At 33.5% G+C, this 16428-nt stretch overlaps 1 protein-coding gene across 12 annotated transcripts in view; it reads right to left on the bottom strand.

Moving 5' to 3' along the window:
* Positions 1-957: 957 nt before the first annotated feature.
* Positions 958-16428, bottom strand: part of LOC105222865 (hypothetical protein) — a 163076-nt gene continuing 147605 nt past the window's right edge. For 10 of the 12 annotated variants that reach the window (XM_049462471.1, XM_049462474.1, XM_049462475.1 and 7 more), the window contains 2 exons: positions 15881-16414; positions 958-1182 (listed from right to left, as the gene is read on the bottom strand). In XM_049462471.1, the coding sequence (XP_049318428.1) occupies positions 1069-1182; positions 15881-16414 (648 nt within the window). In that variant the 3' untranslated portion in view covers positions 958-1068. Of the gene's footprint in view, positions 1183-2308; positions 2628-15880; positions 16415-16428 lie in introns of those variants that run through there. The other 2 variants (XM_049462472.1, XM_049462473.1) reach the window with 2 other exon arrangements.

The raw sequence follows: 16428 nt of genomic DNA, 5'->3' as shown, positions 1-16428 counted from the left end.
GTTGATTTTGAAGTAATTTTTTTAAACTCTCGATGTTATTAACGTTTTTAATATACATATATTGGACTAGCACTTAAAAGTCATCATTCGAGAAGTTTTTCTTCTCTCTCTTTTTTTAATTTTTCGATTTTTAAATTTGCGTGTTTTTTTCTGCATTTTTATTGCCGTTTACAAATCTTTAAACTTTATTACGAAATTTCACCTTCTGTAAAGAATGTGTTTCGCGCGCTTCTCTGAACTTATGGCCATCATAATCGGCCTACTGAGCGTACTATGGCAACACCATCACCCATCTTTAAACTCAGCATTCATTATTGGATAATATCCAATCAAATAGACCACGTCCAGCATGCAGTGAAGAAAATATAGCAACGTGTACAGCCGATTCGACGCCGTTCTCAGTAACTCGGAACTGCGAACGAAATACAGCTTGTAAAAACTTGAAGCCGCTTGATCTTCCCAAGCGATATCGCTTCGATCTATGGGTTTTGAAAAGTTCCATAAAAATTCGTCGTTTTCGAGCCAAAATTTGTTCAGCGATGAAGCCCATTTCTTGCTCATTGAGTATGTAAACAAGCAAAAATGCCGCATTTGGGACGAAGAGCAACTTGAAGAGATTTAACAGCTGCCATTTTATCCATAATAAACGAGGGTTTGGTGTGGTTTGTGGGCTAGTGAAATTATCCGTTCATATTTCTTCGTAAATGATGACGGTTATCAATAACGACCGTTATAACGCCATGATATTTAATCGACTATTTGATGACTGAAATTAAAGTCCGTGATCTGGCAACGTTTGATTTTCACAAGACGGCGTCACTTCTTTCACATCGCATACAAATGGTTCACACCGTTAGACTCTTTCTTATGGAGATATGGAAAGTTGAAAGTTTATGCGGATAATCCTGCTTCGATTCACGCCTTAGAGCACGTAGTTTATATAAGTTGTCACACAAATTTGTGGTAGAAAATAAATGATATATGTATTTTCTAAAGCTCATACAGTTAGTACAAATTTGAATTATTATCCAAAATATTTATAGAAATTACCACTTTGATAAATAAAACCTAATAAATTTGCGCATCACTCAGACATTCAGCTTGTAGTTGCTTTCTTATAGCGCCCACTTCAGTTAGGGTATGAGAATTCTGAGTAATAATACACTTCTGTACGGCTGGAACCTAGAATATTATAATTCATAAAAATTTCGTAAACATATATTACATTTAAATATCTTCATATTATCTACTACTATCTTCATATTATACTATTTAAGGCACGATTACGATTTTTCCGGCGCCGCGATTTGATGGTACTAATGGATAGAGGAGGTCCTCAGGATTAAAAAATGTATATACATATACCGTCCTCAGACTCATAGTTTCCGAGATATTTCACTTTAAAGTTCCACAACTTTACATGCAATTTAGTCCTATTTTGTTTTGTTTTGTTTTTCTTCACATGTCATTACAAGTACCAGTGTTGCCACATATTGTGTTTTAAAGAAACTATGAAAAATTTTTCTATTTAACATTTATAAATAAAATGGTACAAATGGTTTTTGTATCTTATGTTAATTGATAAATAAAGATAAAAAATAACATTCCTTTGTGTCGAACTACTTTCTGCACTGGCGGCCTTCGGCCGCGCTTCAAAAAAATAACCCTCATCGATCGAACACCGGGGTATTCATAGTTCCTTTGTGTCGAACTACTTTCTGCATTGGCGGCCTTCGGCCGCGCTTCAAAAAAATAACCCTCATCGATCGAACACCGGGGTATTCATAGTTCCTTTGTGTCGAACTACTTTCTGCATTGGCGGCCTTCGGCCGCGCTTCAAAAAAATAACCCTCATCGATCGAACACCGGGGTATTCATAGTTCCTTTGTGTCGAACTACTTTCTGCACTGGCGGCCTTCGGCCGCGCTTCAAAAAAATAACCCTCATCGATCGAACGGGGTATTCATAGTTCCTTTGTGTCGAACTACTTTCTGCACTGGCGGCCTTCGGCCGCGCTTCAAAAAAATAACCCTCATCGATCGAACGGGGTATTCATAGTTCCTTTGTGTCGAACTACTTTCTGCACTGGCGGCCTTCGGCCGCGCTTCAAAAAAAAATAACCCTCATCGATCGAACACCTATTTTAATCAAAAAGAGAGAAAAACTGAAAAACTTTCCATTCTATAATACGTTTTTTCTATTTAATATATAATATACACATTTTTGATTATATTTTCAGGACACAAAGTATGGCAACACTGCTATTTGTCTTAAATGTAAACACGCAAATCACTTGAAACTTTGAATGTGCAAAATAATTTTTAAAGTATATTTATTTTCTTAAAAAATATACAATTAGTGTAAATTTTTGATAAATACGAATGTGTACAGTGTAATTAAATATATATTAATTAAAAAATATGTGAAAAGTGGGTTAAACATAGTGAAATAACGAGCATTGTTTTTACAAATTTTTGAACTTTAAAGTGAAATATCTCGAAAACTATGGGTCTGAGGACCGTACATTTTTTAATGCTGAGGACCTCCTCTATCCATCCGTACCATCAAATCGCGGCGCCGGAAAAATCGTAATCTTGCCCTATTTAAATATCTTCATATTATGCTATCTGGAATCCGAGTGAAAATTGAAATTAAAATATATACATAAATGACTGTGTTTGGGTTTGTTATTCTAAAAAACGAAAAAATTGTTAATTTCGTTCTCGTTTTTATTCTGTTATATAAATGAATGAACGTTTTCAAATTATTGAAAAAATAATATGCATACATCAATATAATAATAAATAATTAGTGTGTACGAGTATATAGTATATTTGCAACGATTGAAGATCAGCTGAATACAGAAAGAACTATTAGTTGCGGTTAATGTGAATTTATTAGATGACCTCACCAGTAGCAGCAGAAAGTTTCCTAATGAAAGCTTTGTAAATCGTACAAACCTGATAAAAAATAGGCTAAAGAAAACTTCCGAGTTATTCGCGTTTAAAGTTGAAAACTTGCAATATTTTATTTACATATTTTCGATATATAAAATTAATTTTGCACTTATATTTTTCAATTTTATATACACTAACACATCACTAATTCATTTGCACACATTTATTTTATATAATGTAGTGCAAAAATTGCTTTTAATGTACATTTAAATTATTGTTGAATTATTATTATTTTAGAATAACAAATGAATTACAAACTTTCAAATAATCAGTGTTACCTCGCCATCATTTGTAAAAATAAATTTGTAAATTTGTCAAATAATCAGTGTTACCATACTAAAATATTTTACAAACTAAAACAAACAATAAAATATAAGGAAATATTATACCCTAAATACAGGAAACATAATCGTTGATAAACAATAAAAAATATATAAAAAATTTAAGCGGCCGCCAATGTAAAAATTAGTTAAAATGTATACACCTGGTGTTGGATCGACAAGGGTAATTTCTTCGAAGCAATGCCGAAGGCCGTCCACGCAAAGAGGAGTTCTACGCGAAAAAAATTTTATACACCCAGGTGTTGGACCGACCAGGGTTATTTTTTTTTTTTGAAGCGCGGCCGAAGGCCCCCCACGTAAAAAGGAGTTCTACGCGAAAAAATTTGGTACACCCCGGTGTTGGACCGACCAGGGTTATTTTTTTTGAAGCGCGGCCGAAGGCCGGCCACGTTACATGTACGAGTACGTATGTAAAAACACCTGACAATGCATTTGACAAATACGATGAACTGTTAAAGCAAATTGCAATATAACACCATTTCCGGCTTTTGCAATTTGCTTAAACAAATAAAGTAACCAAAATATACACCCCTATCATGCATTTCGATTACGTTCCCGCTCTACGCTCCGCCGGAGTCGAAATTAGGTATCATGCGTTGCAATTGGATTGAAAGAAGAAGAGGAAGAGCTATAACTCTTTCGAAATCAGCTGTTTGCTTTGAAATATGTGAAACTGGAACATAACAAAGCAAAAATACACAAATTACTGCTGTTCAAAGAAAATAAATAAAAGTAAAATTTTGATATTGTTACTATTTTTATTAAACGTAACTATGGAATCTTTATCCGCGGCGATATTACTGGTTGAGGAGGAGAGCAGCGCATCTCAGAATGCTGGGGTGAGAATTTAAAGGAAAAGATTACGAGATATGTGCGATCCCTTCCAGATGAATGACAGGCTGTAAGTAATTACAGGTGAAAGTAGACATTTTTCTTACAATTTTTTTACTTATTTAGATTCAAAAAAACTTTCGTCTGAATAAGGACGCATTCAAGTATGTCCTAGATACGTTTGCGGAAGAAACGACGGCAAGTAAATTTGATGCTTCCTCTTTCCAAAAAGCCTGCACATCTTCTTTAGGACCCTGGTGGAAACCGTTGGCTATATCTAGCTTACTCTCCATCATATCTGCCAATTTTCCATATTGCTTTGGGTTGTTGTTTTTGATCTGAAAGCATATCAAAAAACATCACTAAAACTGGAAATATCGTGTGTTTTACATCTTTTAAATACAATTTTTACTTACATTTTTAGAAAATTAAAAAAAAAAATCACGCAAATAATAAAATTTTCGAGGCAAAATAAAAACACAAAAAGTTCTCCGCCAACAAAATTGCCACTTAGCAAAACGGAGCTACGATCGAAATGTATGATAGGCAGAATTGTAAATTTCGAAGTTGAACTGAACGGGAACGGAACGCATGATACCAAAGTCGCCAAACGGAGAAAATTTCAATCCAAGTCGAAATGCATGATAGGGGTGATAATTTAACAAGCGAAATTAATAAGAATTATTGAAATTAATAAAAGTATACTTATTCAGCAATAATATGTCAAAAGTAAGTTAATAAGCAAGTTGTAATTAGAATAAGCTTCATTTAAGTAAATTTTATGAAATAAAGTAGTCTGTTCTTGATCGCCAACAACGTCACCTCGTTGCAATTCACTTTGATTTTTTGACTTTTTTTAAAAACCCGTTCACCGCGACTCAACACGTAATTGGCGCAGTCGGTAATCCTTGCAAAAAAATTACAAGGATAGTGATAAACGTAACTATAACACCCAAACAAATCCTGCGAATCTGTAGCCAACTCAGGAAGTTGACCAGACCCTCCAGGATATAACAAAAATAAAATAAAATAATTTTTCGCAGTGAAAACGACCTTAAATAAAAGGCGTTAACCCACCGAAAATAACCGAAAAAAAAGAAACCCTCTTGTTTTTCGCAGTGAAAACGACCTTAATTAAAGGCTTTAAACCATCGAAAATAACCGAAAAAAGAAAACCTTTTGTTTTTCGCAGTGAAAACATCTTTAATTAAAGGCGTTAATCCACCGAAGTTAACCGAAAAGAAAAATTTTGATTTTCGCAGTGGAAACGACCATATATAGGCGTTAACCCACCGAGAATAACCGAAAAAAACAAGCTTTGCAGTGAACAAGAAGAAAAAAAAAAAAGAGCGTGGAGTCATCATCATCGAGGCGGCAAAAAATATTCGATAACAACAGAATAATGGAACAGGAGCAGATTCAGATACCCAACGTAAAGCTCATCGAGCAACTGAGTAGAAGAGAGCAACAGTTGGAGCAACTTCGACAAGCGTATGTCGAACTCCAACATCGTCAAACAACCAAGGAAAATGAACTACAACGAATTATAAAAAATATTCAGCATATACCCACATTCACGGGAAAAGGTGAAATAACAATAAATTCTTTTATGAGCAGCATTGAATATATGCTGTCAAATATAAGAGAAGGGGAGGTCAAAAAGAAAGCCACCAGGACAATATATTATAGGACGATACAAGGGGATGCAAAGGACGTTATAATAAATCTTCCGCACCCGGACAACTGAACGGAAATCAAGAAAGCGCTGAAGTTAAGATATAAACCTGATCTGGAACCCCATGAAGTCTACAGAAGAATATGCAGTATAAAGGCAAAAACGGTGAGTGAGTTAGCAATACTTATACAAAATATCAAATACAAAGCTGATGAACTTAGAATATATTATAAGGACGATGTAGGGATAGACATGAGCAACGTGGACAGTCTTTTAGTGAACACAATTAAAGAAATGACACAGGGGACATTATTAGACAAAATTACGAGGAACATGACCTTTATAATATTATAGAGATAATGACAGAAAGAAGATATGAGGATACATGTATTAGGCCAGAATTTAAAAAAACCAAACTAGCATATGGACAGTACGGACAAAACAACAACAATAAAAAATACTATAATAATAGTAATGAGAAATATATAGGCAAAGATAAATAAGGGAAATGTTTATAACAATTCTAATCAATTTAGGCAGAATTTCCAACAGAGAGGAACTCGAGATAATAATTCTCACCAATATGGGCAAAGATTCCCAACATATAAAGATAATAATTCAGGTAGAGAGAGGGGAAATATAAACTCACACCAAATAAGGCTAGATAGAGGAGAGCCTATGGAAGTAGATAGTATAGAATCCGATCAAGAGAGATCTCAAATGGCAGGACACCCTAGTAGCAGGGGCAGCCAAAATCGCTTGCAAACGCCTAGGCAAAGCTATAGAGAACTTGAAGGTTATAGAGAAGCTAATAATTCAGATCAAGAGAGATCCCGAATAGCAGGACACCCTAGCAGTAGTAGCAGCCAAAATTGCTTGCAAACGCCTAGGCAAAGCTATAGAGAATTTGAAGATTATAGGGAAGTTAATGAATCAATTTTTTTTATAAGGAAGCCTCGGAGAGCTTACCACGAATAGTAATAACAATTAAAAATAAAAAGTACATTGTGCTAATAGATACGGGAGCGAATATAAGTTTAGTGGATTCTGAATTGAACGAATTTCGAAAAATTCCACTTAAAAATAATATAACAATCAGCACAGTAACAAGCAAGGAAACAATTATCCACGAAGTGCATACGGAAGCACCAAAAGAATTCAATTTACCTGAAAATGCGTATATAAGATGGAGATCGACATCATTAAAAAATAGGAAATATAATTTCATAATAGGAATTGATTTATTAAATCATTTAAACACGATGATAAATCTAACAGATGGAAAAATTTCACTAAATAAAAAAGAATCAGATTTTTTAAATAAACCATTCAATTTCAGTGAAATATGTACCCTAGAAGCAACAAAAGAGAAATTAAAAGAAATTAAATTAGATTATCTAAGAGCTTAGAGAAATCACGAAATTATTGAAAAAATTCGAAAACCTTTTATTTAAAGAAGGAGAAAAATTAACAAGTACTACGGAAAATCAACACGAAATAAAAACTACTACAGAAGAGCAAATAAATTCTAAATTATATAGATATCCACCCCAGCATGAAGAAGAAGTTAGAAAACAAATCAGAGAAGTGGAGGAACAAGGAATTATAAGGAAAAGTAATTCTCGATATTCCAGCCCTTTAATAGTAATTCCAAAGAAAATGGATAATTCAGGGAAAAGAAAGTACAGGATAGCAATCGATTATAGAAAGTTAAATGAGGTAACTATAGATGATAAATATCCTCTTCCTAACATTGATTTAATTTTAGATAAATTGGGACGAGCCCAATATTTTACAACACTATCACGTGTTATCATCAAATTTCAATAAAAGAGAAAGATAGGTGTAAAACAGCGTTCGTAACACCTCATGGCTTGTATGAATTTACAAGAATGCCATTCGGGTTAAAGAATGCACCAGCAACCTTTCAACGACTCATGAACGAAATTTTACGAGACTTTATAAACAAAACATGCATAGTATACTTAGATGATATACTAATCTCTAGTACAACGTTACAGGAACATATATGTACAATCAATTAGAGATATTTTCAAGGTATTAGAATCAAAAAATTTAAAAATACAAATGGATAAATGGAATTTTCTGAAAAAGGAAACAGAATTTTTAGGTCATATTCTAACAAAAGATGGTATCAAGCCTAATCCAAATAAAATCAAAGTAATAGAAGAATTAGAATTACCAAAAACGGAAAAACAGATTAAGAGCTTTTTAGGTATAACAGGTTATTATAGGAAATTTGTTAAGGACTATGCAAAGGTAGCACAACCAATTACAAAATATCTTAAAAAAGGAGTCCGAATTAATATAAAAGATCCTTCATATATAGAACCATTCGAAAAACTTAAACGATTAATAAGCTCACATTCAATTTTACGGTTTCCAAATTTTGAAAAATTATTTACATTAACTACAGATGCATTAGATTATGCAATAGGAGCATTTATATCTCAAGAAGGATACCCAATACGTTATGCATCAAGAACCTTAAATAATCATGAACGAAATTATTCAGCAACTGATAAAGAATTTCTAGCTATTATTTGGAGCGTAAACTACTTTAGACCATATTTATACGGTAGAAAATTTAAGATCGTAACAGATCATCAACCAATTAAATATTTACATTCAAAATATAGAGGGAAAGACATGTCACCAAAACATCAACGATGGTTGTTAAAATTAGGTGAATATCAATTTGACATCGAATATATTAAAGGAAAGGAAAACAGAGTAGCAGATTTTCTTAGCAGAATACAGAATAATGAAGATGAGATAAAAGAAAATGAGGATGAAAATACCGATGAAATTTCAGAGCATGACCTAAATATAGTCAACAATTTAGATGACGATACATCAATGCAAATAATACATTCAGCAGAAGAAAATTTACAAGATCATTTTTATATCAAGGAGGAGATAGTTAATACGAGGGCTGTCCGATAAATAACCGGCCTCAACGTGAAGTTAGCGGCACATCTGAAAAAAAAGTTTCTACTTCAAATTGTGCATATTATAATAGCTACTTGCCAAAATTTCAGAAATTTATCTTGCGCAATTATCTGTTGACAGTCGTTTTTGTGAGTCTATTTCGGTGATTTCCCCAAAATGGAAAAAATTGAATATCGAGCTGTAATTAAATTTTTATTTTTGAAAGGCAATACGCCTTCACAAATCAAAGATGAGTTGGACTCTGTGTATGGTGACTCTGCACCATCGTTTACCACCGTAAAATTTTGGGCAACTGAATTTAAACGTGGTCGCAGGAGCTTGGAAGATGATGAACGTCCTGGGCGTCCAAAAACTGTAACCACTAACGATAACATCGCTAAAGTTCATCAATTGGTACTAGACGACCGCCGGGTTAAAGTTAGGGAAATAGCTGAGATTATGAAGATGTCAAAAGAAACTGTTTGTCACATATTAAACCAAGATTTGGGCATGAGAAAGCTGTCCGCGCGTTGGGTGCCGCGTTTGCTTACGCTAGACCACAAACGTGCGCGCATGAACATTTCCAGCGCTCTGTTGGCTCAGTTTAGAGGCAATAAGACCGAGTTTTGGCGCCGATTGATAACTGTAGACGAAACTTGGATTCATCATTATACGCCCGAAACAAAAAACCAATCTAAACAGTGGATTGAAAAGGGGGAACCAGCCCCAAAAAAACCTAAAGCTGTGTATTATATATATAAAACTCAAATTATTTTGACAAACAACAATACAGAAGAACTAAAACAGATACATGGAAAAAGTATTATTTTTATATCAGAGCATGATTTTGATAGATTGAGTGAAATATTTAAAAAAAATATATAACAAAAGGAAAAGTAGGAATTTATTAGGAATTGTCCGAGCGACAGTACAATATAGTACAAGAAAAACTAATAGAAATGTTTTAAAATGATAAACAATTAGAATTTATAAAGAGCACAATGAGAGCACAGGATATAGAAACAGAAGTGGAAGCTGTTAAACAAATTTCGTTGTATCATATTAGAGAAAGTATGCATTCGGGCATACAAGAAACATATTATCAACTTAGAAATAAAATTTATTATCCTAAATTAGGAGAGTTAATACAAATAGTAATTAACCAATGTGAAACATGTCGAGAAGTAAAATATGTTAGGAGACCTATTAAACAAAAATTTTTTCAAACAGAAACGCCTACGAAGAATAATGAAACAATCCACATAGACACCTACATATGTAATAAAAAGATTCCATTTTTGAACAATTATAAATAAATTTTCCAAATATGGAGTAGCATATCCTTTAACTGATAGAAATCGTATTACATTCATCGAACAATTAGAAGACTATTTTACCAAAATAGGAAAACCGAAGAAAATAGTAGCTGACAATGAATTTAATGCTACAAGAATTAAGGAATTCTTAAATAATGAAAATATAGAATTCCATTTAAACAAACCCAACAGTCATACGGGTAATGTAGACATTGAAAGATTCCATAATAAAATTTCAGAAAAATTTAGAATGTTATATAAATTAAATAAAAATGTATCAGTTAAGCAGCTAATTCAAAAAAGCTATTAGGAATTATAATGATAGATTTCATTCTACAATAAAATTCACACCTAACGAGGTACATAACAATAAAATAGATAAAGAGATAGTAGAAAAAATTTAGATAATATTTAGATTGGAATTTAAGTGTGCTATGCCCAATCCATAAAAAAGGAGACCCCACAATCTGCGCCAACTACCGTGGGATAAGCCTCCTCAACATCGCGTACAAGGTTCTATCGAGCGTATTGTGTGAAAGATTAAAGCCCACCGTCAACAAACTGATTGGACCTTATCAGTGCGGCTTCAGACCTGGTAAATCAACAACCGACCAGATATTCACCATGCGCCAAATCTTGGAAAAGACCCGTGAAAGGAGAATCGACACTCACCACCTATTCGTCGATTTCAAAGCTGCTTTCGACAGCACGAAAAGGAGCTGCCTTTATGCTGCGATGTCTGAATTTGGTATCCCCGCAAAACTAATACGGCTGTGTAAACTGACGTTGAGCAGCACCAAAAGCTCCGTCAGGATCGGGAAGGACCTCTCCGAGCCGTTCGATACCAAACGAGGTTTCAGACAAGGCGACTCCCTATCGTGCGACTTTTTCAATCTGCTGCTGGAGAAAATTATTAGAGCTGCAGAACTGAATCGAGCAGGTACAATCTTTTATAAGAGTGTACAGCTGCTGGCGTATGCCGATGATATTGATATCATCGGTCTCAACACCCGCGCCGTTAGTTCTGCTTTCTCCAGACTGAACAAGGAAGCAACGCAAATGGGTCTGGCAGTGAACGAGGGCAAGACGAAACATCTCCTGTCATCAAACAAACAGTCGTCGCACTCGCGACTTGGCACACACGTCACTGTTGACAGTCATAACTTTGAAGTTGTAGATAATTTCGTCTATCTTGTAACCAGCGTAAACACCACCAACAATGTCAGCCTGGAAATCCAACGCAGGATTACTCTTGCCAACAGGTGCTACTTCGGACTGAGTAGGCAATTGAAAAGTAAAGTCCTTTCTCGACGAACAAAAACCAAACTCTATAAGTCGCTTATAATTCCCGTCCTGCTATATGGTGCAGAGGACGATGACAACCGATGAGTCGACGTTGCGAGTTTTCGAGAGAAAAGTTCTGCGAAAGATTTATGGTCCTTTGCGCGTTGGCCACGGCGAATATCGCATTCGATGGAACGATGAGCTGTACGAGATATACGACGACATTGGCATAGTTCAGCGAATTAAAAGACAGCGGCTACGCTGGCTAGGTCGTGTTGTCCGGATGGACGAAAACACTCCAGCTCTGAAAGTATTCGACGCAGTACCCGCCGCAGGAAGCAGAGGAAGAGAAAGACCTCCGCTTCGGTAGAAGGACCAAGTGGAGAAGGACCTGGCCTCGCTTGGAATATCCAATTGGCGCCACGTAGCGAAGAGAAGAAACGACTGGCGCGCTGTTGTTGACTCGGCTATAATCGCGTAAGCGATATCTACGCCAGTAAAGAAGAAAAAATTTAGAACAGCAAAAAGAAAAGACAATCAACAAACTAAATAGGAACAGGGAAGACTATACAGAACAAAGAACGGAAGGATTTATAAAAAATTATAAAGCAGTTAGGAACAAGGAACAGCCTAAATATAGAAAACGAAACTTAGAAAAATTCATACTAGTAATATAAATAGACCTTTAAAATTTACAGATTTGGATAATGTGGACAATAATAGCTTTAATGACACAACATGGTAACGGGACGATAGATAAAGGAACAAAACGGATTTATAGATTTGCAGATTAGAGATCAAGCAATACCAAAAGATAGCGATGTAGTACTACATATTATTGACATTCAACAATTAGAAAATATTATTAATGCTATGACAGATAATGTAATTTTGATGAATTTAGAGAAGAAAGAAATATTGCAAAGAGAGTTATTAGATACAAGAAATAAACTACTGACACTTATGACAGTTAGAGCCAGAAATAAAAGGGGACTGATCAATGCAATTGGCAGTATGTCAAAATGGCTTTTTGGTACAATGGACGAAGACGACAGACAAAATATACGAACATATTTTTTACAAACGAATAACTCAACTCATGAACAAATTAAAATTAACTATTATTTCTCATCAGCTATCGAACACTTAAAAGAGATTGTTAAAAGTGACAGGTTAAAAATTGAAAAAGAGCTTAATTCGATAAATAAGTTTATGTATGATGAATACAAACAAAGTTTATATTTAGATCAGTACACCAAAATTCAGTTGTTAAAAAATAAAATAGAACACATACAAGAAAACGTTGTATACGGTAAATATGGGATAATACACCCGAATATTTTAACTAATGAAGAAATTATCTACAACTAGGAACAGTAATTGTTAATAATACATTTCTAGTATTTGGAATAAAAATACCAAAAAATTTTGAAAATGTAAAAATACGAAAAATTATCCCAATACCTAACAGAGAAAATAATGAAATAGGTGCAAAAATAGAAGAAATATTTACCTACAAAAATAAAACATTAATATTTAAAGATAATAAATCATTAGAACAAATGAAAATAAGCAAACATTGTATTTTAAGAAATAATTGTAATCTTGTAGAATGTAAAGAACTCGAAATAATACAATTAAATGTAAAAACAGTTCTTAAAAATGCAAACACTTTAAAAATTAATAATACATGTAATCAAGAATTACCATTAATAAGTGGAAACTATGTAATAGGTTTAATAATTGTTCAATTAAAATTAATGACTATTATTTTTCAAATTTTAAGATATAAAAGAAAATATTGTAACATTAAAATACAAAGACAGTCAGAATAAAAAAAAATTACTTTTGACGAAATAGTAGAAGAACATAAATCAAATATAGAAAACATTTTTAAATTGAAAATACGTACGAAAATATCTCATATTTGCAACATATTAAGCATAATTACAATCATATTTGTAGCTACTGTCATTATCAAAAAACACAAATATATAAAAATAATATTAAATAAAAGAATTCAGTAGAATTCTACTATAAAGGGGGGAGTAGTTACATGTACGAGTACGTATGTAAAAACACCTGACAATGCATTTGACAAATACGATGAACTGTTAAAGCAAATTGCAATATAACACCATTTCCGGCTTTAGCAATTTGCTTAAACAAATAAAGTAACCAAAATATAATTTAACAAGCGAAATTAATAAGAATTATTGAAATTAATAAAAGTATACTTATTCAGCAATAATATGTCAAAAGTAAGTTAATAAGCAAGTTGTAATTAGAATAATAGCGGGATTCTGTAACCAGTCTCTAGTCTCTATTTGAGACATTTTGAGGTAAAATCTCAATTTGTGACTAGTTACTATTCACTAAATAGTCTCTAGCGTTAGTCTCAAAGTATTGAGACCTGGTAGTTAGCCGGTCACAAAACTAAAAAGAGCTCTTGTCTGCCATTTTGAATATACTGAATAGATATCATCATAGATATTAATCGATTGTCGTATTTTTATATTTTGTAAGCAACTCAAATACGAAAAAGTTAAAAATAAATCAATTTTACATAAATTTCGTAAATATTATGAAACAAAGTCAACATATATTTTCATTTTTATTGATAACTATGTTTTTTGGCGATGTTATAGAAAATTTAATATTTGTTATCGACATATTTATTTCCATTCAAGTGTAAAAACATCTCTGAATGATGAAATGTAATAGATTTTGTGACTGTCACTTACAGAATAGCAAAATCGTCGCAAGTCTCAAAAATTGTCTCTAACTTAAAATCTCAAATTTAGAGACTTGAGACTGTCTCACGTTACAGAATCGCACGGTAAGCTTCATTTAAGTAAATTTTATGAAATAAAGTAGTCTGTTCTTGATCACCAACAACGTCACCTCGTTGCAATTCACTTTGATTTTTTGACTTTTTTTAAAACACGTTCACCGCGACTCAATACGTAATTCCCACGCAAAAAAAAGTTCTACGCGAAAAAAATTTAATACACCCCGGTCTTGGACCGACCAGGGTTATTTTTTTTGAAACGCGGCCGAAGGCCCCCGCTCAAAACGGAGTTCTACGCGAAAAAAATTTAATACACCCCGGTCTTGGACCGACTAGGGTTATTTTTTTTTGAAGCGCAGTTGAAGGCCGCCCACGCAAAAAGGAGTTCTACGCGAAAAAAAATTTGGTACATTCCGGTGTTGGACCGACCAGAGTTATTTTTTTTTGAAGCGCGGCCGAATGCCGCCCACGCAAAAAGGAATTCTACGCGAAGAAGTAGAAATGTCATAAAGAGTATGTTAGTTAGGTTAGGTTAGTATGGTAACACTGATTATTTGACAGATTTACAAATTTATTTGTTATTCTAAAATAACAATAATTTAAATGTACATTAAAAGCCATTTTTGCACTATATTATATAAAATAAATGTGTGCAAATGAATAAGTGATGTGCTAGTGTATATAAAATTGAAAAATATAAGTGCAAAATTAATTTTATATATCGAAAATATGTAAATAAAATATTGCAAATTTTCAACTTTAAACGCGAATAACTCGGAAACTATAAGCTTCCTGCGGCTATAACCTTGATCAGGATAATCTCCTCTATCCGAGCATATCCTTTTTATCCTTGATATCCTGGGACGGTATACTAAATTCTTCCCAAAACTTCTTTGGAATAACTAAATTACTGGTTTTTACCTTATTCTAACCAGACATGTTTTTTGGGGTGGGTTCCAATACTTTTTTTCGGAATTGATATTTTTAATAGCTGTTACTTGATATATCCTCAGCTGGTTTACCATTTTATAATGAACAGAAATACTTCGAAACAATGTATGCAAATTGTGCACTAGGCATATAACAAATTTTGACGAAAAATTTGGCATACCACCACGTGGTGGCAAATATTGTACAAGTAATGAATATCACTTTTTTAGGTGATTTCGGTTCAAAAACGTTCCGCGCAAAAATGGATTTCTAAAAAGAAGTCAACATTTTTTTTTTGTGTTATTATTACATTGAATCAGAATTTTCTGAAGAAAAATTAGGTTGGGGTGGGTGGTGCACTTCCCTTAGGTCCACTAAAAGGCGTTTGGAATAATAGGAAGATTATTAGTTAAATAAATATCTATTATTATGAAGAAAAACGTGTACAGTGTACAAAACTTTTTTTGTTTTTTCAGCAGTTCTGATAAAAAAGTAATTTCGTTTTGCGCGGAAACTTTTTTGCAATTTCGCAAAAAAAAAAAATAATGGGGTTCATACTTTTTTATTCTCTATTCGACTATGGTATGCCGTTTTTCGTATTTGCAAAAATTGTAAAAAGTTATATGCCTATTGTGCACATTTATAAAATAAAAAAAATTTTGAAATTTTAAAGTGAATATAGAACACAGAATGTTATATTAAAAGTGGATTTGCTTGAAATTCATTCGGAAGTGAATTACAGAATCTGCCTGTTTTACTCATATATAATTAAAACAATATGGATATATCTACAGCTGCCATACCTCCCACTTCTGCTCGATACAATTGAGTTTCCGTCTTCTATGTGCTGTGTCTATTTCGGGGCAATTTAATAATTGCTTTCTCGTCATTTTTGGCATTTCTCGTAGCAATGGCATCGACAAATTATGTTCCTCTTTCAGCATAATATCACGCCGCTTCAAGTTGGAATTGATTGTTTGTGTGCCACAATGGCGAGATTCGCTTTTGCTACATTCTTTGTCTATCCGCAATCGGGCAACATCACCATAATTTTTCATGTATCGAGACAGATGCTTATCCGTTTCGGTGCGGACACTGTCAATGCATGAATTTTCGTCTTCATCTAAATAAAAATTCTTTACTTCAATACTATCCAAATGAGGAACTTGTGGCTTCTCATCCCCCAAATTATGTTTAATTTGATGACATGGTGTATCTTTAGCAACGGTACCAATTAACGAACTGTTGTAACCATCTTCAGCAATGTTTGGGGCAGTAGTATTTAAATTAAGTATGCGAAATGAATCCACGCCTTGCTTTAAATGGTTTTCTTCAACCTGTAATAATGAAG

This window comes from Bactrocera dorsalis, chromosome 1 (genome assembly GCF_023373825.1).
Source record: "Bactrocera dorsalis isolate Fly_Bdor chromosome 1, ASM2337382v1, whole genome shotgun sequence".
NCBI lineage: Eukaryota > Metazoa > Arthropoda > Insecta > Diptera > Tephritidae > Bactrocera > Bactrocera dorsalis.
This window is presented reverse-complemented; position numbering and strand designations above follow the sequence as displayed.